Source organism: Colius striatus, chromosome 8, assembly GCF_028858725.1.
Source record: "Colius striatus isolate bColStr4 chromosome 8, bColStr4.1.hap1, whole genome shotgun sequence".
Taxonomy (NCBI): Eukaryota; Metazoa; Chordata; class Aves; order Coliiformes; family Coliidae; genus Colius; species Colius striatus.
In genome coordinates, this window is record NC_084766.1 from 21,475,135 (window position 1) to 21,495,480 (window position 20,346).

The 20,346-nt window shown below is 41.5% G+C and overlaps 1 protein-coding gene across 1 annotated transcript; it reads right to left on the reverse strand.

Moving 5' to 3' along the window:
- Nucleotides 1-18,464: 18,464 nt before the first annotated feature.
- Nucleotides 18,465-19,826, reverse strand: LOC104558531 (D(1)-like dopamine receptor). Its single transcript, XM_010203164.2, has one exon. The coding sequence runs from the start codon at nucleotides 19,824-19,826 to the stop codon at nucleotides 18,465-18,467; it is 1,362 nt and encodes a 453-aa protein (XP_010201466.2).
- Between the last annotated feature and the right edge of the window lie 520 nt (nucleotides 19,827-20,346).

Below are 20,346 nucleotides of genomic sequence, written 5' to 3' on the forward strand. Positions count from 1 at the left end.
CGAAGAACCTTGAAGACTGCCAGAGACCCTCACAGAAGACCCTATGAGACTCAAAGCGCATGCTTAATAGAGATGCAAATAATTAGTTCCAGGAAATACTGTGAATATGTATATATATTCTGGGAAAACCTATGCATATATATGTAATAGGACAATATAAGCTTGACTGGGGAAACTTGGGGTGTGCACGTTAGGTGGAATGATCCCACATGCGTCCAGTGCTGTGAATAAAGAATGCTTGCTTTCTAAAATGCCAAAATGGATTTTAGAGAGTCTTTGTTCTACTGACATACAGTAACAACAGTGACATCTGCTCTACTTTTGTCACCCTTCCTTTACTGAGACTTCTGTTAACATCCCCTGTGCTTATAGCAGGGTCTGGCAAAGCATCCCAAAAGAGTGCCTTCGTTACACAGGGATGTTTGGGGGTACTAGTGCCCCTCTAATCTTTCCTCATGGGGCTGTTCTATTTCAGACAAATGATATTTAGTGGGATTTGGTGGAAGAGGCAGGCTGATGTCAAGTCACTTCTCTTTCTGTGCAATACATCCTAAAAAAGAAAGACGTCTGCAGAGGCTGAGAGGACTGCTGGAGAAGAAGTGGGATGCAGAGTGCTTTTTCTGGAGGGGGGCGGGAAGGGGAGGGCGTTTTCAGCTAAATCTCCCATTTAACAGCTTCTCTTAGTCTTATTTCATACTTAGATTGTGAGGACATTGCTCTTCCTAGCTGGTTGTTTGGGGTGGGAGGGGGAAGAGCAGGGGAGAGAGGATCATGAGATGAAAGTAAAATGGCTTTGGCAACAAATCGTAAGAGAGGGTTTACGACCAAGAATCTCAGGTAGAAGCTGGTATCTCCTTCTGTCTTGGAGTCACATACATAACTATCTCTGAAGGACAAGGTTTAGCTGACCCTTGTGCATGGCTCTTTGCTCAGCATACTGGATTGTGTAAATCCCTTTCATGGGTTCTGAGGACTTTCCATGGGCTGTAGGAGGAATCTTGGCATCTAACTTAGTGCTATGGGTACCATGAGGCATCATAAAGAACTTTATTGTGACTTTTTAAACCCTCTGTGGCTCCAGTGAGTGTAAGGCACATCATGTGCCTTAGCTTATTAGTCCACCAAACCTCAGAGCTGCTTTCAGATTAAGCTCTTTGACCACCTTTAATAGTGGTCAGTTACACTGTGATACTTGTCCATTTTTTGCATTTTTGCTGTCACTTATGCAATGTGAAATTGAGTTGTCTAGTACGTTTGAGATCACTGTTATAGCAGGTTATCCTAAATGTATAAAGTTTGGAGGGAGATATTACTGTGTGTTTTAATGAACCTTTTGCTGTTATAGTTTTTTGGATGGTTTACTTAAGTTTTCATACAAGTTATTGCTGTTCAGGAACTAAGGAAATAAAATAGAATATAAGCTTAGCTAGCCTCTCCATATATCATCTTCTCTGCCATGTTCTCCTGGTACCTGTATTTACATACACATTTTCCTTCATGATTGTGACTCATTTTCTGCAGTAAAGCAGATGTTAGTCTTTTGCTTCTACATTAATTATCCTGAATATGCTACAATTTTATCTCTTGGTTTTGATGGGAGTATAGATTACTAAAATCTCTGTATCCCTTTGTTCTGAGTTTGCAGTTAAAATAAATTGTGTTAGTCTGTGTTGCTGATGTGGCTGAGTTTTGACTTCTCTTTCATTAACATCCACCTTGCCTCAGGATATAACCTTTATAGTTCTGGAAGTCAGTTGTCTTTGGAGTTATCTGTGAAAACATCATCAGTGTGCACTGTGGCAGAGATACTTGCCTTGTACCTGCAGAGAGCCTGAAAGGAATCTCTGGGAAGTTAACGGGCCTGTTCATCTAAGTAGATGAAACAGGATGTGCTTATTATAGGACTGCTGAAAGGAGACTGAACTGGAAAGAATTACAGAGGTATGTGAAACTTCAATTTGGACTCCAATCCAGATTCTAACCCTCATTCAGAGTTAATGTAAACACAGGAACATGACGTTCAGCTCAATGGAGAGAAGTGTAAAGGTACAGATCTGAAACACCTGCATACATCCAAGGTGATGGATGCTATGTAACATGTCTGCAGAAATGCACGTAAGGCTACAGTGAATCCCAAGCTGAATGTGAGACCTGTGTCATTCAACTGTGAAAAAAGCAGATGTATAAATAAGGGTATCACCTTTAAGATACAAAGTCAGTCTTTGACTGGGGCATTGCATACAGTTTTAGCATAACTCTTCAAAAAAGAGAAGATCAGCTGGACTGAGTCTGCAGAAGAGCAATGAGAATATCACACACCTAGAGAATTTGATTTGTAATTAAATAATATAAGTGATTTAAGTAATTTAGGTTAACCTAAAGAAGCAAAAATGGCAATAGCAAAACTTTTATTGCTGCTTAAAGCTGTCTCCTTTTTATGCATCTTTCCATTCCAGAAGTTCAGACCATAGCTTTAATCACAGTTTTCACTGGCCAATGAATAAATTATCCTGTTAAATTTGGATTCTGAACAGAAAGATGTTCTGAAGATATTGTACAAAAAACTGAGCTAGGGCTTCGACTTTGGGGTTTTGAACTTTGAAAATTCAGTTAACCATTTGTATGTTTATGAAAGCTCAAAAATAATACACATTTGATTATTCTAGCCTCTAAGATTGCATCAACAACTGTTAATGACTGCAAGAATAGCTTTGGTTTACAAGTGAAAAGTAGCCACAGTCTACAGCCCTGTCACTGTAAGATCTTTTTCAGAGAAGTGGGTAGTGTGAAGAACATTGATGATTCATAAACCTAAATTGTTTTAAATACACACCAAAAGCATATCTTTGTTTAACCTGTTTGTTTGAGATACCAGTTTTCTGATTCCTTGTTGCTGGCTCAAAAGAATAAAATCCTATTTAATGGGGTAATAAGCATCATTTACAGGGAGGCACCTGGTTTTGCTCAGGGCAAGCCAAGCTCTGCATGGTATAAAAGAGGAAACTGGGAGTTGAAGAGCCATGCAAAGACAGATTTCTCAATTTGGTCATGAAGCTGAGTAAAATATTAGTTTACACTGGGAAAATGCTCAACCGTCCCACTCTGCTGGGAACCTCAGATGTTAAATCCCTAAAACATATAATGTATTTACTAGCTTTACTGGTAGAGGTGTCTAATGCTTCATGTCCAGTTATGATGGAGAATCTTATGAGTGCAGACAGTTATAAGGCCTCTCACTGAGCGAGAGTACTGCAAGGCAAAGTTATGAAGCATTTTTCATCATCTCTTCTCCTGGCAGTGACTACAGAGAAGTTTTGTAAGATTATTTACAGGTTAATATATTATTAGCATCTTTGTGGGATAGCTGAAATTGTGGAGTTTGTGTCCAGTTTCCAATGGTGTAGAAGGAACAGAGTGAAACAAGAATTTCTTTGCTCTAATTTTCCTTTAAATCTCTTCTAGATTCCTTTTAAGCATTTCTCTAGGGACAGACTGATGCCTTTGTCTGGATTTTTGGTGTGTTTGTTGTTTCTTTCCTTCTCCTGCCAATAAAGTTCCAACACAGTTTAACCCAACCTTTCATTCAAAAGATGGCTTTTTGCAAAACAATGGAAACGTTAAAAAAAACTATGTAGTATTGATCAGAGATTAACATGTTTATAAGTCAATTCCTTATGCTGCAGAATCTGTTTGAAATGATCTGTATGCCAATCCTTCAGTCAACAGATCATGCTGCTGCTGAATGCTCTCTTGGAAGCGGCCAGGCCAAGGGTGCTTCAGAATTTTCCCAGAACATGGTTTCTCTTCATTTGCTTTAACAAGAAAAGTTTCACATCTGTTTCCACCATCTTTTCTGTCTCACATTCCTTGCAGTTTTTTTCACAAGGTGATCTGAGTCATTTGCCTTCTCCAGTGCTGTGTTGGTCATGCAGGAGTTCCGGAAACCTTCATGATTGAGTTCATGAAGCAGTTCATGAACTAGTAGTTCATGAAGTTCATGGGTAGTGGTTCCTTTGCTCCAAAGGAACTACCTTGTTCCTCACACTATGTGTATTCCTTTCTTGCTTTGGCTTGTATATTCCCAACTCAGGTGGTTGTATTTCTGATTGGAGATACATAACTGCTAATTCTTTTAAAGCAAAGTGGGTTTTAATATTTAAAATGCCACTTACTAAAGGTTTTCTTCTATATTCCGCTTTCCATCATGACGTTGTTTCTTTTTCAATTGTATAAAGGTTACTGTGGCTATTCTTTACCTTCATAAGCAAACTTAAGAAGTTTTTTCATTTGTTTCTCAAATGTTTGTAAAAGAGTAATTGTCTTCCTTCACAGAGAACATACATGACCACTATTTCCTACTTTCATTCTTCACTGTATAATTAGTGGACTGACCTTGGCACTGACAGTGCCCCTTGTTGAGCTTGGTATGGGAGCTGCTAAAACACTCCTACCACCCTAGGATTTTCTATCAGCTGATGAAAAAATTTAAGTCTTGTGAAAGCCTGAACTTCAGCTTTGTGTTTTCCACTCTTTAAGGTCATTCAAAATAAATCAGCCTCTGGCCTCTAATAGTGAAGAAAAATCAAAGAAAGAATTTATTTCAGATACTACAAAATAGAGGACTTCGTTAGGATACCAAAAAAAGATTATTTCCTTTCATAGAACTTATGGATCATCAACATATAGTCAATTTAAAGCAGCAGAAAATTTATTCCTCGTTGTTGTAGCAACACACAGAGAGACCTATATGAAATTAGAAAAATATGCAAGTATTGTAGAATGAAATGGGTTGCCTTTTATGGTGATTACTTTAGACATAGACAGAAGGAGTGGGGGGAAGCCCACGTGTGAAAATGTATAGAAATGTGACTGACGTGTTAAAATCAACTCAACAAATGCCTCAAGACTATTTCTTCACTGTCTTTCAACAATGTGGTAGAGATGGTCGGCATGCTATGAAAGGCGTATTTCATCATTTAAGTGAGAAGAGTAGCTAAACAGTAGAAGATGGGAGCAGAGCAAAGCTAATATGATGCAGGAGATCAGCTGTTAAAATGTTACTGGAGAGTGCTTGTATTGATGTGAGAGAACATTTTTGTTCAAGAAGTACAGGCATAGCATGAGGATAGCAGACGGCTGGTAATGTAAAAGCTGGTATGGCAGCATGAACTCCCCATTCACCACATGTGGGAGGAAACGTGTGTCATATAGATCACTAAGAAAACTCTGAGGGGTAAGATTGCTTCTTTTTTTCATGTGAAAGTGAGGAGGTTTCACATTCTGAAAATGTAAGTTGTGAGGGTTTCATTAGTAAAATGATGTTGCAGATCTCAAAAAGGAAACAAACTATTATTGACAACTAAGTTGTAAACAGAAGACTGAGTTATTTAAAATAGATTCAATGTCTTGTGGTTTGAGGAAAAAAAACTTCAAAGCCATATATTGTAACAGAAAGATAAAGTTCTAGAACAAAGGGTCTAATCTACCAAGTTTCAGTTAAATTTCCACTGAACCTAGATGGCAAATTTATAAAACATACAATAACCTGACCTGGTATGTTTAGTTTAATTCCATTAAAAAAATATAGAAATCATCTTTTTTTTCTGAAGAAAAATGTAACCTAGATAATGCTTTCTGTATATCATTAAAGTACGTTGGCTGAAACTGGAGCAAATTCAGACATTTAACTTGTCCAGACATTTGGTTTATTCAGAGCTTAATTATCTTACCAACTGCTCACAAACTGAAGGCTGGAGATGGGTTTTCCATGGTATGAGCTGATTTGTGGACTATTGCAAGGACAACTAAAAGGTTGATTTTTTTTCTTAGAATATATAAATGTATGGGTTAGGTGTTATTGTGGTTTTATCTAAAGATCTGAGGTAGTGGAGAGAATGCTGGTGTATTAGACACTAGCAAACAATGAAGTTGGACCTGCCCTATAAATAAAAGTGATTTTTATGGGGCAGAAACACCCAGGCTATATAAGACCACAAATAATCTGTAAATATATGATTCATAGCTCTTGTATTATAAAATTAAAACCTGTTTGATATTGTGTTTTTTAAGTAGAAAAAACCTACACCATAACAAAGAAACATCAAGAAAAGACACTTGATTAAGAGGAGAACTAAGAACCTAATATTAAAAAAAGCAGTTGAGCAACATACTCTTGCTTGTGTGTGTTTGCCTTGGCACTACACAGGCCACTGAGTTTCCAAAAAGGGTGGTTTTTGGTTTGATCAAATGTGCATCCTGTTACCAAACCTTTGGTGCAGGGATGGTTTTTCAAGCAGTTCCAACATTTTCTTTTGTGTGCTAGAAATTATGGTATTTTATTCTTGTGGTAGAAGATACAGAATAATCTGCCTTATGATTCTATGAATAAACACTACACTGGTAGATTTTTACCCATCTGTTTTCTTGGTTTTGTTTGCTATTGCTTGCTCTTTGGTCTCGATCTTGAAAAGCCCAGGTGCACAGTAGCTCCTGTAAGTTCTGCTGCCAGGCTCTGCCTGTGCTTATAGTCCTAACACCTCTATGAAAGGCTTCTGGCACATGTGGCAGTTATGGAAAGTTTGGAAGTGATAACAGAATTTATACCCCAACCATAATTCATATTTTTCACATACCATAGCTGCTACTCCTCCCAAAGGACCTAATTGCTTTCCCTCTTGCCTTGTTGCTCTTAGTATGTACTAAGGGATTAACCGAGTAGGACAGAATTGGACAACTGACAAAATGAATTTCCTTCTCTTAACTATTTAAGCATCATAAAAATTACTCTGGTTTTTTTCCCACTCAAATTAGAAAGAAAAATTATTTGCAAAATCTAGAAACCTTTTATATCTGTGCTAGTGCATCAGAGTTTCAGAGAAAATAGTTCATCTTTGCCTTGCAAGGATGCAAATAGGTGCTATTTTTGTGGTACATACAGTGAAACTGAAATGCTGGTAGACTATATTCCCATCCCTAAATAAGGAATGGAAGAAACCCAGGTATCTCAACAGACTGTTAGACAAACCTATCCTACTAGAGATTTGGGCTTTTTCAGGTTGTATTTTGGTGAGATCCAAGGGAGAAAATGGCATAAATTAAGTCTTGCCCTGACACTCCACTGCTGTGTTTGTGCTGCAGCCCACTGTCACTTTTTCTACACGGTGGGCCACATTGCTGGGTGACCACTCAGCCTCCAAGCTGGATTTGAGACCTATTAAGCATGGGAAAGATCATTCTTTGTGGTCTACATTTTATTCTTTCTAAAGACCTGATGTTTCTGAAGGAAGTTTTCCCATAGTGGACTGAGTGCATCCAGAAGAAGGCTGCTTGTGTAGAGCATTAGTTCCATCATTGGACAAAGCACCTCGCACATGTACTTTGATCTTATGTGCAATCTCTTCACATACAACATGTCTTCTTTTAGCAGATCATAGTTCCATTTTCCTTTCTGCATACTGGCCTTCCTGGGTTTAAAAGGCTCCATTAGAAATGGGTGTTTCCACAGCCTGGCTTATCAAGAGAGTGTAGTGATGAGACCTTTATCATTACCAGGTCAGGCGGTAACAGAATCACAACAGTATCAGGCAAGGAAGGAACTGCTTGTAGTGTGCAGAGGATGCATGGTAGCAGGGTAGCAGCCAACACAGAGCAGTGGGATTGCATGCAGGAGGATTGAACTTTAGGAAAAACGTATTTTGTGGATACAAGATTGCATGATGTTAGATGCTCAGCCTAAGAGCTGTCAAAATCACGTCTCCTTCTGCTCAGTATAACCAGTTCTTCCAGGTTAACCCCTTGGGGGCGCTGAAATGATTTGTCTTTTAGATCGTAACAGGTATCAGTGGACTGAAGTTCTAGACTTCGTTTGTGGAGCAACATGCCATGAAGAGATTTTTTTTCCTTCCTTACCACAGGTGATACCCTTGCCAAGAGTGATAGATCTGCTGCTAAAATTCTATATCTTAAGTCAGAATGTAATGATAAAGAGAAAATTTGTCTGTTTCGTTGAAAAAACACTATAGCTGAGGATGAGAGACAGTGATGAGCAATTCCTGAATTGAAATGTATGATTTTTCTAAATGATACAGAAATATTAGTGTCAATACTCAGTAGTATCAAACTACTTTTTTTTTTTACCCTTGTGCTGCTGTTTTGCCTGCAAGATTTTTTTGTTGTTTTTTATTTTTATTGTGTATAGATTTCCTTGGTCTTCCATCTTTCTGTTTCCCAGGAATGATTCACTTGACTGGACTGCAGGGAAGCAGGCATGTCATAGCAACACATAGGGAGATAAAAACATATTCAGAAGCATATGACTTGAAGAATTTTTTGAACTCAGCTTGTGCTGCCCCAAAACTACACATTTCACCTTTACAAGACATACTAAACAACTGAAGCTCAAGACATTCACAATTCTTTTTTTTTTGTCTGTCCAGCTTGCTTGTCTCAAAGTTAAATTCACAAAGGAGACTACTTAGAGAAATAAAATGCCATTTTTATTAAAAAAAAATAAAGGATATTCAGATAAGCAGCTATTGTGTGTAATCTGGAAGCAAAAGTGGCAGTAGTAGTAACTGTAGTGACTTTACATAAGTTTATTTGAATTGCCAAGTATCAGCATTACACTTTTTCTCTGACTCCTTGTCCCTGGTCTAGTCCCAAATGTGCCAAGATAACGCCTCTGGGGATCATTATAGCAACTTTTGACCCCACTTCAAGGACATGGCTTCCACTACAAACATCTTTAAAGCTATTTTAGCTTCTTCAATAGCAAAAGCTGTCAGCAATACAGTGAAAATCTAGCCTCTTTTTGAAAGAAGTCTACAGTAGGCTGTTATGCCCCCAAACCACCCTATTGTTCCCAGTAGTAGTTGTTCTATGTTATGCTTTTTTGTGCCTTGTATATGCACACTTTACTAAGTCATTTGAGCAGCTGTCTAGAGCTAGCTATCTTAATAGCTGCTAAAATCTAGCTTTCAAGGTTTCTTGAAATGCATCAGTGGTGCAGAACTTCTATTTGCAGTTCCATCAATAAAAATTGCCTTTGTTTTTAAGATGAGTCTTCCTATGGCTAAAATGCTGCTAAGCTGGGTTAAAAAGTAGTCTAGGTGACTGGATGGGTCCTATGGTCAGTGCTAACAAAACAGAGAGCCTAACAATAATACGCTGCTGGAAATGAAAAGTGGGAAACAAAAGCAGAAGAAGCTACTATTACCTTTCAAAAGCTGTTTGAAAGGAGAACATGGTACTGCAAGATCATCTGCATGACTGTAACAGCAAATGTGGCTTTTGTTGATGCCACTTATGTAACAATTTGACTTCTAAAGGATTCTCCTCTTCCAGGCCTCTTCAGAGAAGCTGGGAAGGAGGCAGCAGGAAAACGCCATCAGTCAGTCACACAGCGAGTAATGGAGTAATGCCAGCTGAAATGCGGCTGCAGTGCTGCATGGGAGGGCACGAGCAGAGCATCTCAAAGGTGTCCTGTCCATGTCGAACAGCCACTGTTCCCAGGCGCCAGTGTCCTGGGAAAGGGACAGGCTTTTGAGAATACAGGCAAAGTCTTCCCTTTTTTGAAGGTCCATGTAGCAGAGCAGAGGACTGATAGACCACTGTTAGGCTTTTCTCACCCACAGCAATGCTCAAAAGACCATTGCTGTGGGTGAGAAAGGCCTAACAGTGGGAGTGAATATAACAGAGTGTGTTACAGTCGTGCAGATGTTTCCTTTTAAGCTCTTAAAGAGCTTTAGAACGAAGGCTGACAGCATACCAAGGAGGTATCAGTCTGGTGCTACTGCAATTCATGGCTCGGAAGCACTGGTACTTACAGGATAAGCATGCTTAGAGTGGAAATTATGGTTATTAATGACTACAGTCAATTAATTTATTGTCACAATGTCAATTGGCAGCACTAAAATCCTGCTATAATCCAAACTATGAGACAAAATGTCTCATTACCAGTTTGCTGTCTTGAAACTCAGCTGTTACATACCTCCACCCCCACTCTATTAACAAATGTGCACCAAGAACATTTGTCGTGATGTTGCCTCTGATTACTATATTGCCAATTTAGGCATTAGCTAATGCTCTATGCACTTATTTTCATTTATTTATTTAAACTGATTTGGAAAACTGATAGTTCTTATCGCTTTCATGGTTCATATCTTCTTTTTATTTCCTGAAATATAAATGGTAAGGTTAGAGAAACTTTTCAGACTGACCATCAGACAATAGAGCAAATCCAGCTCTGCATACTTAGTACAGATCATTACCTTTTGACACGTTTTTAGTATGATTTCTAACTGATTCAGCTTTGTTGCCAGCAGGAAAAAAATGCAACTAGTTTGCACACTTGATCATGTTATTGCTTGCCTGTTCATATCCTACATCATTGATGCTTTCTCCCCTGCAGCTAGTCAGAGTCTCATCCTAAAGCAGGTGTCTTCACTTGGTCAAGTAAATCACTCAAGACATGTTTTATTGTAACAGAAGCTCAGCCAACTGCTCACACGTGCAAAGGTCATCACAAGATTTGAGCCCGTGATATATAAACTCCATTCAGTCAGTTCAGGTTTAAATATGAAAAGAGTAAAATGATGTGTTCTCACTGACAGTGTGTGCAAAGATTAACTAGTTCAAAATATATGAAAACATCGAACGGCAGAAAACTCTATGAAAAATGATCTTTAAAGAAGGAGAACCTAGCAACCATCTCTGCAAATTTTCCGAACAGAAATATCTTCTCACTACCTAAACTAAAATGAAACTGGCTTGATGAATTTTTGTTACTCTGATGAAGATAAACCTACATTTTCCCTAGCATCTTCATTCATTTTATACTATTTTATACATGTAAAGAGCCTGCATACATATTCACACTTGCTGTCAGTAGTTCCACAAATGGGCAGTTTTACTGTCATGTAGCTAGTTAACTTAAAAAAATGGGAAATGGAGGCACGAGCCTTGGATTTTCTAAAATGTCTTGAATGATAGACACAGGTAAGGAGTGGGGAAGGACAACAGACTCAGGTCAGGATTACCATGAGGGTATTTTTGAGCCAAATATACTATAAAAAAATCATTACTTTGTTTAACATACTTGTACCTTTCTTTGGTGTAAATGCAAATTGTTCTTAAAAGAAGAAATCTGAGGAATAGCCTGTGCTCAGAGGATGAATACTGCTCTATGTCCCTTTGCAGAAGGAAAGGTGAGAGGATTCAGGAAAGTGAATTAAATTGTAACAATGAAATAAATAAAGTTAAGAGCTATGAGGTGGGAATCTGTAACCATGGTGATGAAACCACTAAGTACATCAGAGTCTAGAGGGACTGGACCGATAGGGCTTAATATCCAGAAAGCCACTTCAACCTTCCAGGTGAGAGGAAAAAAAACCCCAAAGAGTTTATGAAGAAGAGAGAATTTTTCACAAAGGGATTTTTACTGAGAAATATTTAACTGATTGAAATATACATAATATGATGTGTGTAGGTGCATCATCTGAAATCCAACACAAGAGGCGTGATTTTGGCAAAAGCAAAACAACAGATGCTTCTGACAACCAAGTTGTGTAACGGATTTCTCTCTTTGCTACCTAGGTCAACTGTTTCTCACTGAAATGAAAGTTTAACTGAAATGTTAAGGCATCAGAGGGGTAAGACAAAAATACATACAGTTGAGGTATGATCCTGTTTTCCTTTACATTAACATTTTCACTGAATTCAGCATTTGTTAAAGTTACACCTAACTATAAAGTTGTGGATGAGGATTTCTGTTGGTTTTGGGTTTTTTTTTTTACTTTATCATAGCAACTATGTGGAATAGTTGTTAAATCAGAACTATTTAATTCTTTTTCTATTTGTACATAGATTTGGATGGCGTTTCTAAGGATACAGTGTTATTTAATCTGTCTTCAACTCAGCAAAACAGATGACAACAATTTAGCAAGAAATAAAGGGAAGAGTAGGGAAGACTTAATTTTGGAAGATTATTTCCTCTGCTGCCTTGGAAATACAATTTGCAATATATAAGAGTTAATATCCCTCTTCAATATCCGCATGTCTCTGCATTTGTGAAAGTGAAAGAAGATGGGGAAGGTAGAAGATTTTCCCTGCATGTTGGACACATGGGTAGACTTCCAACATGAGAATACTGGGAAGAAATCTAGTCTTTTTAGGCTTTGCTAATTAGGATTTTGTTAATGGGGAGTCTGACAATGAATTCTTCTGTTGCTATGGTTTGAACTGCAGAATTGTCCCAAGGCTTTATGTTTTCTCATGCTAAGTGATACATGATTTTTTTAGTCCCTGTTGCTGGAACTGATACATGTAGAGGCCGTCATACTGTATCTAGAATAGAATAGAATCATTACAGTTGGAATATACCTTTAAGATCATCGACTTAAGAGTCCAACCACTAACCTCACACTGCCAAGCCCATCACTAAACTAAACCATCACTCTCGGCACCTCATCTGTGTGTCTTTTGAATATCTCTAGGGTTGGGGACTCCATCTTCTCAGTAAAAAGTTCTTCCTAATCTCCAATCTAAACTTCCCCTGGCATAACTTGAACTCGTTTCCTCATGTCCTATAATTGATTACTGGAGAGAAGAGATTGACCCCCACCTCACTTACAACCCTCTTTCTGATAATTGTAGGGTATGATTGTATCTCCTCTCAGCCTCCTTTTCTCTAGGCTAAACATCCCCAGCTCCCTCAGCTGTTCCTCATCAGACTTGTTGTCCAGACCCTTCACCAACTCTGTTGCCCATCTCTGGACATGGTCCAGTACCTCAATGACTTCTTGTAGTGAGAGGCCCAAAACTGAACACAGTATTTGAAGTGCAGCCTCACCAGCGCTGAGTACTGAGGGACAATCACTTCTTTGGCCCTGCTGGCCACACTACTTCTGATATAGGCCAGGATGCCATTGGGCTGCTGGGCCACCTGGGCACACTGCTGGCTCATGGTCAGCCGCTGTCAGTTAACACCATCGGGGCCTTTTCTGATGGACAGTTTTCCAGCTGCACATCACCAAGCCTGTAGCATTGCCTGGGGTTGTTGTGGCCCAAGTGCAGGACCCAGCACTTGACCTTGTTAAAACTCATACAATTGGCCTCGGCCCATTGCTCCAGCCTGTCCAGGTCCCTCTAAAGAGCCTTCCTGCCCTCAAGCAGATCTACACACCTGCCTAATTTGGTGCTATCAGTAAATTTAGTGAGGGTACACTTGATCCCCTCATCCAGATCACTGAGAAGGACGTTAAACAGAACAGGCCCCAGCATCAAGCCCTGGGGAACACCACTGGGAGCTGACTGCCAACTGGATTTAACTCCATTCACTACGACTGTCTATGCCCAGCCATCCAGTCAGTTTTCCACTCATCTTAGAGTAGGTTCATCCAAGCCATGGGCAGCCAGTTTCTCTAGGGGTTTGTGTGTAATGCAAAATCGAGTCCTATATCAATAACAGGCAAACAGATAAGCTCCCAGCTAGATTAGCATCTCTGCAGCCACTCAAGGAGGTTACAGAGACATTTATCCCTATTTCTCATGTGTGATGCAATAGTGAGAAGGGCAGCCATGGCAGCTCAGCAACATAAGCTTTCAACTGACCACAAGAAGTCTATAGTTATTTCAGTTGTGTAGTGAAGAAATAAGACCTGTAGCTGGTTAAGAATATCATAGACTGACAGAAGGAAAGGGAATGGGAATTACTTGGTTGGCAAAGGCTTTTGGTATACATTGTAAAGCCCTACCATTTGTACTTTCGTGAACTGGAACAAGTTTTGATTTGGATGTTTAGATGTTGGTACTAAGAGTGTTTAGATAAATTATCCATGAGGTTGGACTGCTTAGACACCAAGGCTATTTCAAAAGCTATTTTTTAGGTCATTGTGACATCAATGATATCGTAAGTGTGAAACTACTAGGCATAGAAGTCAACTGCTTTTAGTCAGTGAAATACCTTACATATGTTGTGGTGATTCCATAAAGAGGTATGTAGATTTGATGATCTGAGTTATAACAACTGTGTTTGAGCAATAGCCATGGAAGTCCCTAAAATAATACCTTCACCATTTGTGTTTCATTTTTGTCCTGCCAAGTCAAGAAAGTTGTGACCTAGAAATGGACAGCAAAGTACTGCCAAGTTTTTGCTCTTTTGAGTGGCTGCAATGGTGTAAATAGAAAATAATTTTGCTTCTTAATTTCTGCTGAAGTAAACCTTTGATTTTTTTAATTACTCAAATATATCTTATCAGAGTGGAACCTATCAACGCTAAGTGAATCCTGTGTAACTGAACACAGTAGCTTGCCCTGTCCAGAAAAAAATGTTAATTAGAAATCACAGTTGATCTCTAGAAAAAAAAAAGGAAAATAAGTGTCGCTCATTTCACAGAACTGCGTGCTCTGTAGTATGCTCAGCATTCAGAGCCTCCCCAGTCTAGGAAAACAGAAATATATGCAGTATGAATATTTATATGTTATTAAATCAGCAACAGCAGATATAGTCTGAAGGGCTATGAGGCTTGGCTTTCATACGAAGTACCTTCAAATGCCATTTATAATGAGTATGTACAGTTTATAAAATACAATTTCTGAAATTTATTACAGCTTTGAACGTTACACTACACTTACTACAATAGACCTTACAGCTGTAAACTGTTGTAACACATCATCTGTATGTCACTAACGACAATTATCAGTTAGGTACAAACAATTATTTCCAGCATTGCTTACAAAGAGTAATTTTAAATTATCCCTTTAAAAAGCTTCAGTAAAGATCTTTTTTTTTTCCAGGCAAATATCCATTTATTTTTGGGTACAATCTAACCTATTAATGAACTCTATTTAAACTATAGCCACAAGCACTCATACAAATAGCTTTTTCCATTCTTAACACAAATATAAATTCATAAATCTACTGTGCATTTCTGATTATACTTAAGAACAGAAAACATTATTGAAATATATTAATTCCTTAATTTCTGCCACCCACTCCCTCATATGCTAAATTTTCATCACTATCTGTAGTAAGTCCAGTTTACTTCCTGGGCAAGACAGCTCTCTTAGGCAGGGCAAACCTTATGAGAAGGTAAATCTTTCTCTTCCATGAATTGACAGCTTTTATCACTAATAATGACACTCTGCACACACACACACACAGGCACACACAAAAAATCTCCAGTGCATAATAATTTAATGTGTGGCCTTGATTGCCAGAAGATGTATGTGGGCAGGGAGAGTTAACTCTGAGGGATGGAGGGATGAAGCTCTTGCAACAGACACCACAGTGTAGTAGGCAGCAAGGGTGTCACACTTAATGATAGTGTCTTATCAGGTGTGTCAGTATATCCCCAGGATGGTTTTAGTGTGGAGGGATTACGTAGAAGTCTCATACAGCTCTAAAATATAATTTTGGGTGCCTGAGGACTGGAGGAAGGTCAATAGCACAATGACACTCCAGTCTTCAAAAAGGGAAAGAAGGAGGAGCCGGGAAACTACAGGCCAGTCAGCCTCACGTCCATACCTGGAAACGTGATGGAATAGCTCATCCTGGATGTCATCTCTAAGCACATGAAGAAAAAGCTGGTTATCAGGAGGATTTAACATGGATCCGTCAAGGGAAAATCATGGTTTACCAACCTGATAGCCTTCAATCATGGTATAACTGGCTGAGTAGGTGAGGAGAGAGCAGTGGATGTTATCTACCTTGGCCTCAGCAAGGTCTTTTACATTGTCTTGCTTAAAATCCTCATAGGGAAGTTCAGGCAGTATGGGTTGGATGAATGGATGGCAAGGTGGATTGAGAACTGACTGACAGAGCCCAGAGGGTGGTGATCAACGGCACAGATTTGAGTTGGAGGCCTGTGGCCAGTGGGATTTCACAGGGATCGGTTCTGGGGCCAGTCTTGTTCAACATCTTCATCAACGACCTGGATGAGGGGACAGAGTGTACCCTCAGCAAGTTCACTGATGACACCAAACTGGGAGGACTGTCTGATTCCCCAGAAGGCTGTGCTGCCATTCAGCAGGATCTCAACTGACTTGAGAGATGGGCAGAGAGGAACCTCAGGAGGTTCCACAAGGACAAGTGCAGAGTCCTGCATCTGGGGAGGAACAACCCCACGCACCAAGACAGACTAGGGGTCGACCTGTTGGCAAGCACTCTCTGAGGAGAGAGACCTGGGAGTTCTAGGGGGCAGCAAATTAAACATGAGCCAGCAATATGACTTCACATTGGCCAACAAGGCCAATGGCATCCGGGGGTGCATTAAGAAGAAGAGTGTGTCCAGCATGTCAAGGGAGGTTCTGCTCCCCCTCTACTCAGCCCTGGTGAGGCCTCATCTGGAGTCCTATGTCCAGTTCTGGACTTGCTAGTTCATAAGACAGGGAACTACTCAGGGAACTACTGGAGATAGTCCAGCATAGGGCTACAAAGATGATCAGGTGACTGGAACATCTCTCTGACAAGGAAAGGGTGGTTGTTGAGAGGATGGGACCAGTCTTTTTTTGGTAGCATCTAGTGACAGGACAAGGCATAACGGGCACAAATTGGAACAGAGGAAGTTCCCCTTGAATGTGAGGAGAAACTTCTTTCCTATGAGGGTGAGGAGCGTTGGCACAGGCTGCCTAGGGCAGCTGTGGAGTCTCCTTCTCTGGAGGTTTTCAAGACTCACCTGGACATGTTTTTGTGCAACCTGATCTAGGTGGACCTACTTTAGCAGGGGATTGGACAGGATGATCTCTAGAGGTCCCTTCTGACAGCTGTCATTCTGTGATTCAGTTTTTGGAGAAGATAAAAAATGTTAACATTTATGATATGTGTTTCTAGTTTGTCTGAGAGGAAGAAATGTAATGATCACCTAGAAAATAACCAAAGGAATCAAAACAAAAAACAGAGATCTTGTATCTCTTTTAAGAAAATACTAGGTTTATTTCATGGTTGCTCTCCAGAGCAACCTAAGGACTAGGCATGCTGAATGATAGTTGTTGCATGCTAAGAAAAATGAGTAATCACTAAGAGAGAGAAGGGAAATATACCAATGGGGTCTCAAAGTTCTTACCTGTATGCTTTTTTGCCTTCAAGAAAATAGCTAAATTTCATTGCATGAAGAAAATCAAACATCTAAATCTCAATGCTGAAGGAGTGGTGTTGTCATAGTGCAGCAGGACTATGAAAGATCTCACGAGGCCATTACACTACGCTTCTGTCTCAAGACAGTATTAACAATACAATGTCATTTCTGACAACTGTTTAGCAATGTCATCATAAAGACTTTTACTGACATGTCATAACCCCCCTAGGCAACTACTTCAGTACTTAATTATTCTTGTTATTAGGAAGTTTTTCCAAAGTCTTGCTTTGGTCTTTCTTACAGTTAAGCCTATTTCCTCATCTTGCTAGTCTTCTTCAGACAGCATAGATTGCAGTCACACTCAACCACTCATCAAGGACGTATTCCTGAAAAGACCAGGATAGCAAAAGCAATTATTTCCCACAAGAATTAATGTCATTCAGGGAAATGTGTACTGCAAACCATCCAACACCCTTTTTCTCTGCCTTATGTTGGTCTTCATGTTTGTAAGTAAATCATAGAATCATATAAATGGGTTCAGAAAGACAACTTCAGGTCACTTTTTATTTTGTGCACCAGCTTCTTTTCTGGAAGGACTGACTGCCTGAACTAGTAGGAGAAAGGAAGGATTGCAGCTGCCTCAGTTGTTTGAAGCTTAAATCAGTTGTAACATTAGTTCTCAAACACCACTTTGCTGTAACTTCAGCCTAAATACAATAATTCATCTTCTAACATTTGAGGATGAGGAAGATCCTAGCTTGATATCATTAAGCCATTATATCAAAGTTAGGCACTTGAAATTGTGTTTAAGGTCCTACATAAAAGCAACTTAATTTTCCAGGGTTTTGAGCAGTCTTTTGATTTAACATAAGATAGTGATGTTTTAATAGAGAATTTTTTATTTAAGAGCCTAAACACAGATTCAAAGGTGTAAATCCAGACGTGGAGCTTTGAAATAAACACAGATGTAAAACCAAACACAAACCTTTAAGACCAGAACAATGTGTATGTGTGATGTAAAGCCATGGGGGGAGGGGGAATGGGATTTAGCAATAAAGCTAAATATAAGATTATATTAGAGAATCTCAAAATATTATTTGTTTTATTTTGATCTAATTATCTTGCTATTCTTAGTAAATATCACAAATTTGATTGAAGAATGGGGGTGAACAAATGTATAGGAAATGTCTACGGACTGTGAAACCGTAAGGGGTGAAGGGCTGCTGTTAAGGTTTTGGAATGAACTTCATCCACCTGTTACTCCTCGGGGTAAGAGCAGCAGGTTCCTGTCCCTCTGGGATGAGACTTTGCTGTGGGACAAGTGTAGCTTAAGTGGAGGCAGAGTTAGCTCTCCCTGTGGGATGGTATTGTGTGTGAGAAAGCCACAATCACTTATCCCTCTGGAACAGGACGATGGGGTCCCTCACATCGACCAAGGCCTGTACAGGGGGTGATAGTTTCCAGAGATAGCTCTGTCCCACAATCCAATTGCAAAATAGCTGGCACCTGATGACTCTTGGGGCTGCTGCCAGAGGCAGTAGGTGCCTGAGAAGTCTCCATAGACATCTCCTCACTGCTGTCCTCTCCCTGAAGGCTTACGGCATGCGGTACGGGCTGCACCCAGGCAGTGACAGTGGGGGGTGGTACTGATGATAAAGCAGCTCCTTCCTTCTGGCAGGTGGTATCATGGTGATAGGAAACCAGCTCATTGCTGAAGTTGATCCTCTCTACAGCAGATCTGGGTGCGCCACAGCAGGAGCACCGGCAGCCCAGGAGGTTGCTGAAAGCCCGCCTGAAGTCTGCGTTGAAAGCATAGATCACTGGATTCACTGAGGAGTTGGCCCAGCCAAACCACACAAAGATGTTGAAGGTTGTTTGGCTAACGCAGGGTGACTGTCCTTCATGGTCTCCCTCGAGCTTGGGCTGGCAGAAAGGCAGCAGACAGTTTAGCAGGAAGAAAGGCAGCCAGCAGCAAACAAAGACTCCCATTATGATAGAGAGGGTTTGCAGCACCTTGGTCTCCTTGCGTAGGGAACTCTGCAAAGAGGAGGTGTGCTCTTTGCTGTGAACTGGCCACTGCCCTCCTGCTCGCTCGAGGGTGGAGATGCGGCGGATCTGGGCCTGGGCAATTCGGTAGATCCTGGTATATGTGATGATCATGATAGCCACAGGGATGTAGAAGCTGATAAGGGAGGAGGTGATGGCATAAGCACGGTTCAGGCTGACATCACAGCGAGGTGTCCCAGGCGGCCAGGAGCTTGGGTATCTCCCGTCCTTGGCTTTATGCCAGTGTAGCTGCACTGGGATGAATGAGATGAGGATGGAGAGGGCCCAGGCCACGGCTATCATGGTGCAGGCAAGGCGCTGCGTCATCCTGCGCTCATAGCGAAACGGGCTGGCAATGGCCCAGTACCGGTCCAGGCTGATGATGCAGAGGTGGAGGATGGAAGCGGTGGAGCACATGATGTCGAAAGCCACCCAGGTGTCACAAAAGCGGCTACCAAAGAGCCAGGACCCCCCGGCCACCTCGGTGACTGCCTTCCAGGGCATCACCAGCAGGGCCACGCAGAGGTCCGAGATGGCCAGGGACAGCACGAACCAGTTGGTGACCTTGGCACGCAGGTGGCGGAAGCGCAGGACGGCCATGCACACCAACGCGTTGCCCACCAGCGTGCCCAGCACCAGGGCACCCAGCAGGCACCCGGTCAGGGCCCGCAGTGCCCGCGGGCTGCCCCCCGACACCGCGTTCCCCATCGGGGTCAAACCCCCGGCCTCCGCCACCGCTCCCCGGCAAGAACGGCCGTCCCGGGAACCCCGGCCGCTCCTGCCGACGGGCCGGCGGGAGCCCTGGCAACTGGCGCCGTCCGCGACTGGGAGGGAGGGCGGGCGGCCGACCGCGGGGGCATCTCCGCCCGCCGCCCCCGCCACCGGCCTCAGTTTCCCCGGCGAGCGGCGGGGCGGGCTGCCGCGCGGCTACTTACCCGCCTCTCATCGCCGCCGCTCCTTCCGAGGAGGAGCCCGTCCCGTGCCGTGCCGTGCCGTCGCGCCGCGGTGCGAGCGGAGCAGCGACGAGCCGGGACACCCGCGGGGCTCCGTGTGTCGCGCGGCTGCGGCTGCGGCTCCCCGGACAGCGGCCCCCGGCGAGTGGAGGGGCGAGCCCACGGTCACACGGAGCTTGCTGCCGGGCGGGGAATGGCGGGCGAAGTCCTCGGGATCAAGCGACCTTCGTAACTGCACGAAGAAAGGTTTCCCCGCAGCATCTCCCTGGGAAGAG

Bases quoted from the DNA above. Each gene is read 5' to 3' on its own strand.
- LOC104558531 (XM_010203164.2), bottom strand. From the start codon at position 19,826: ATGGGGAACGCGGTGTCGGGGGGCAGCCCGCGGGCACTGCGGGCCCTG.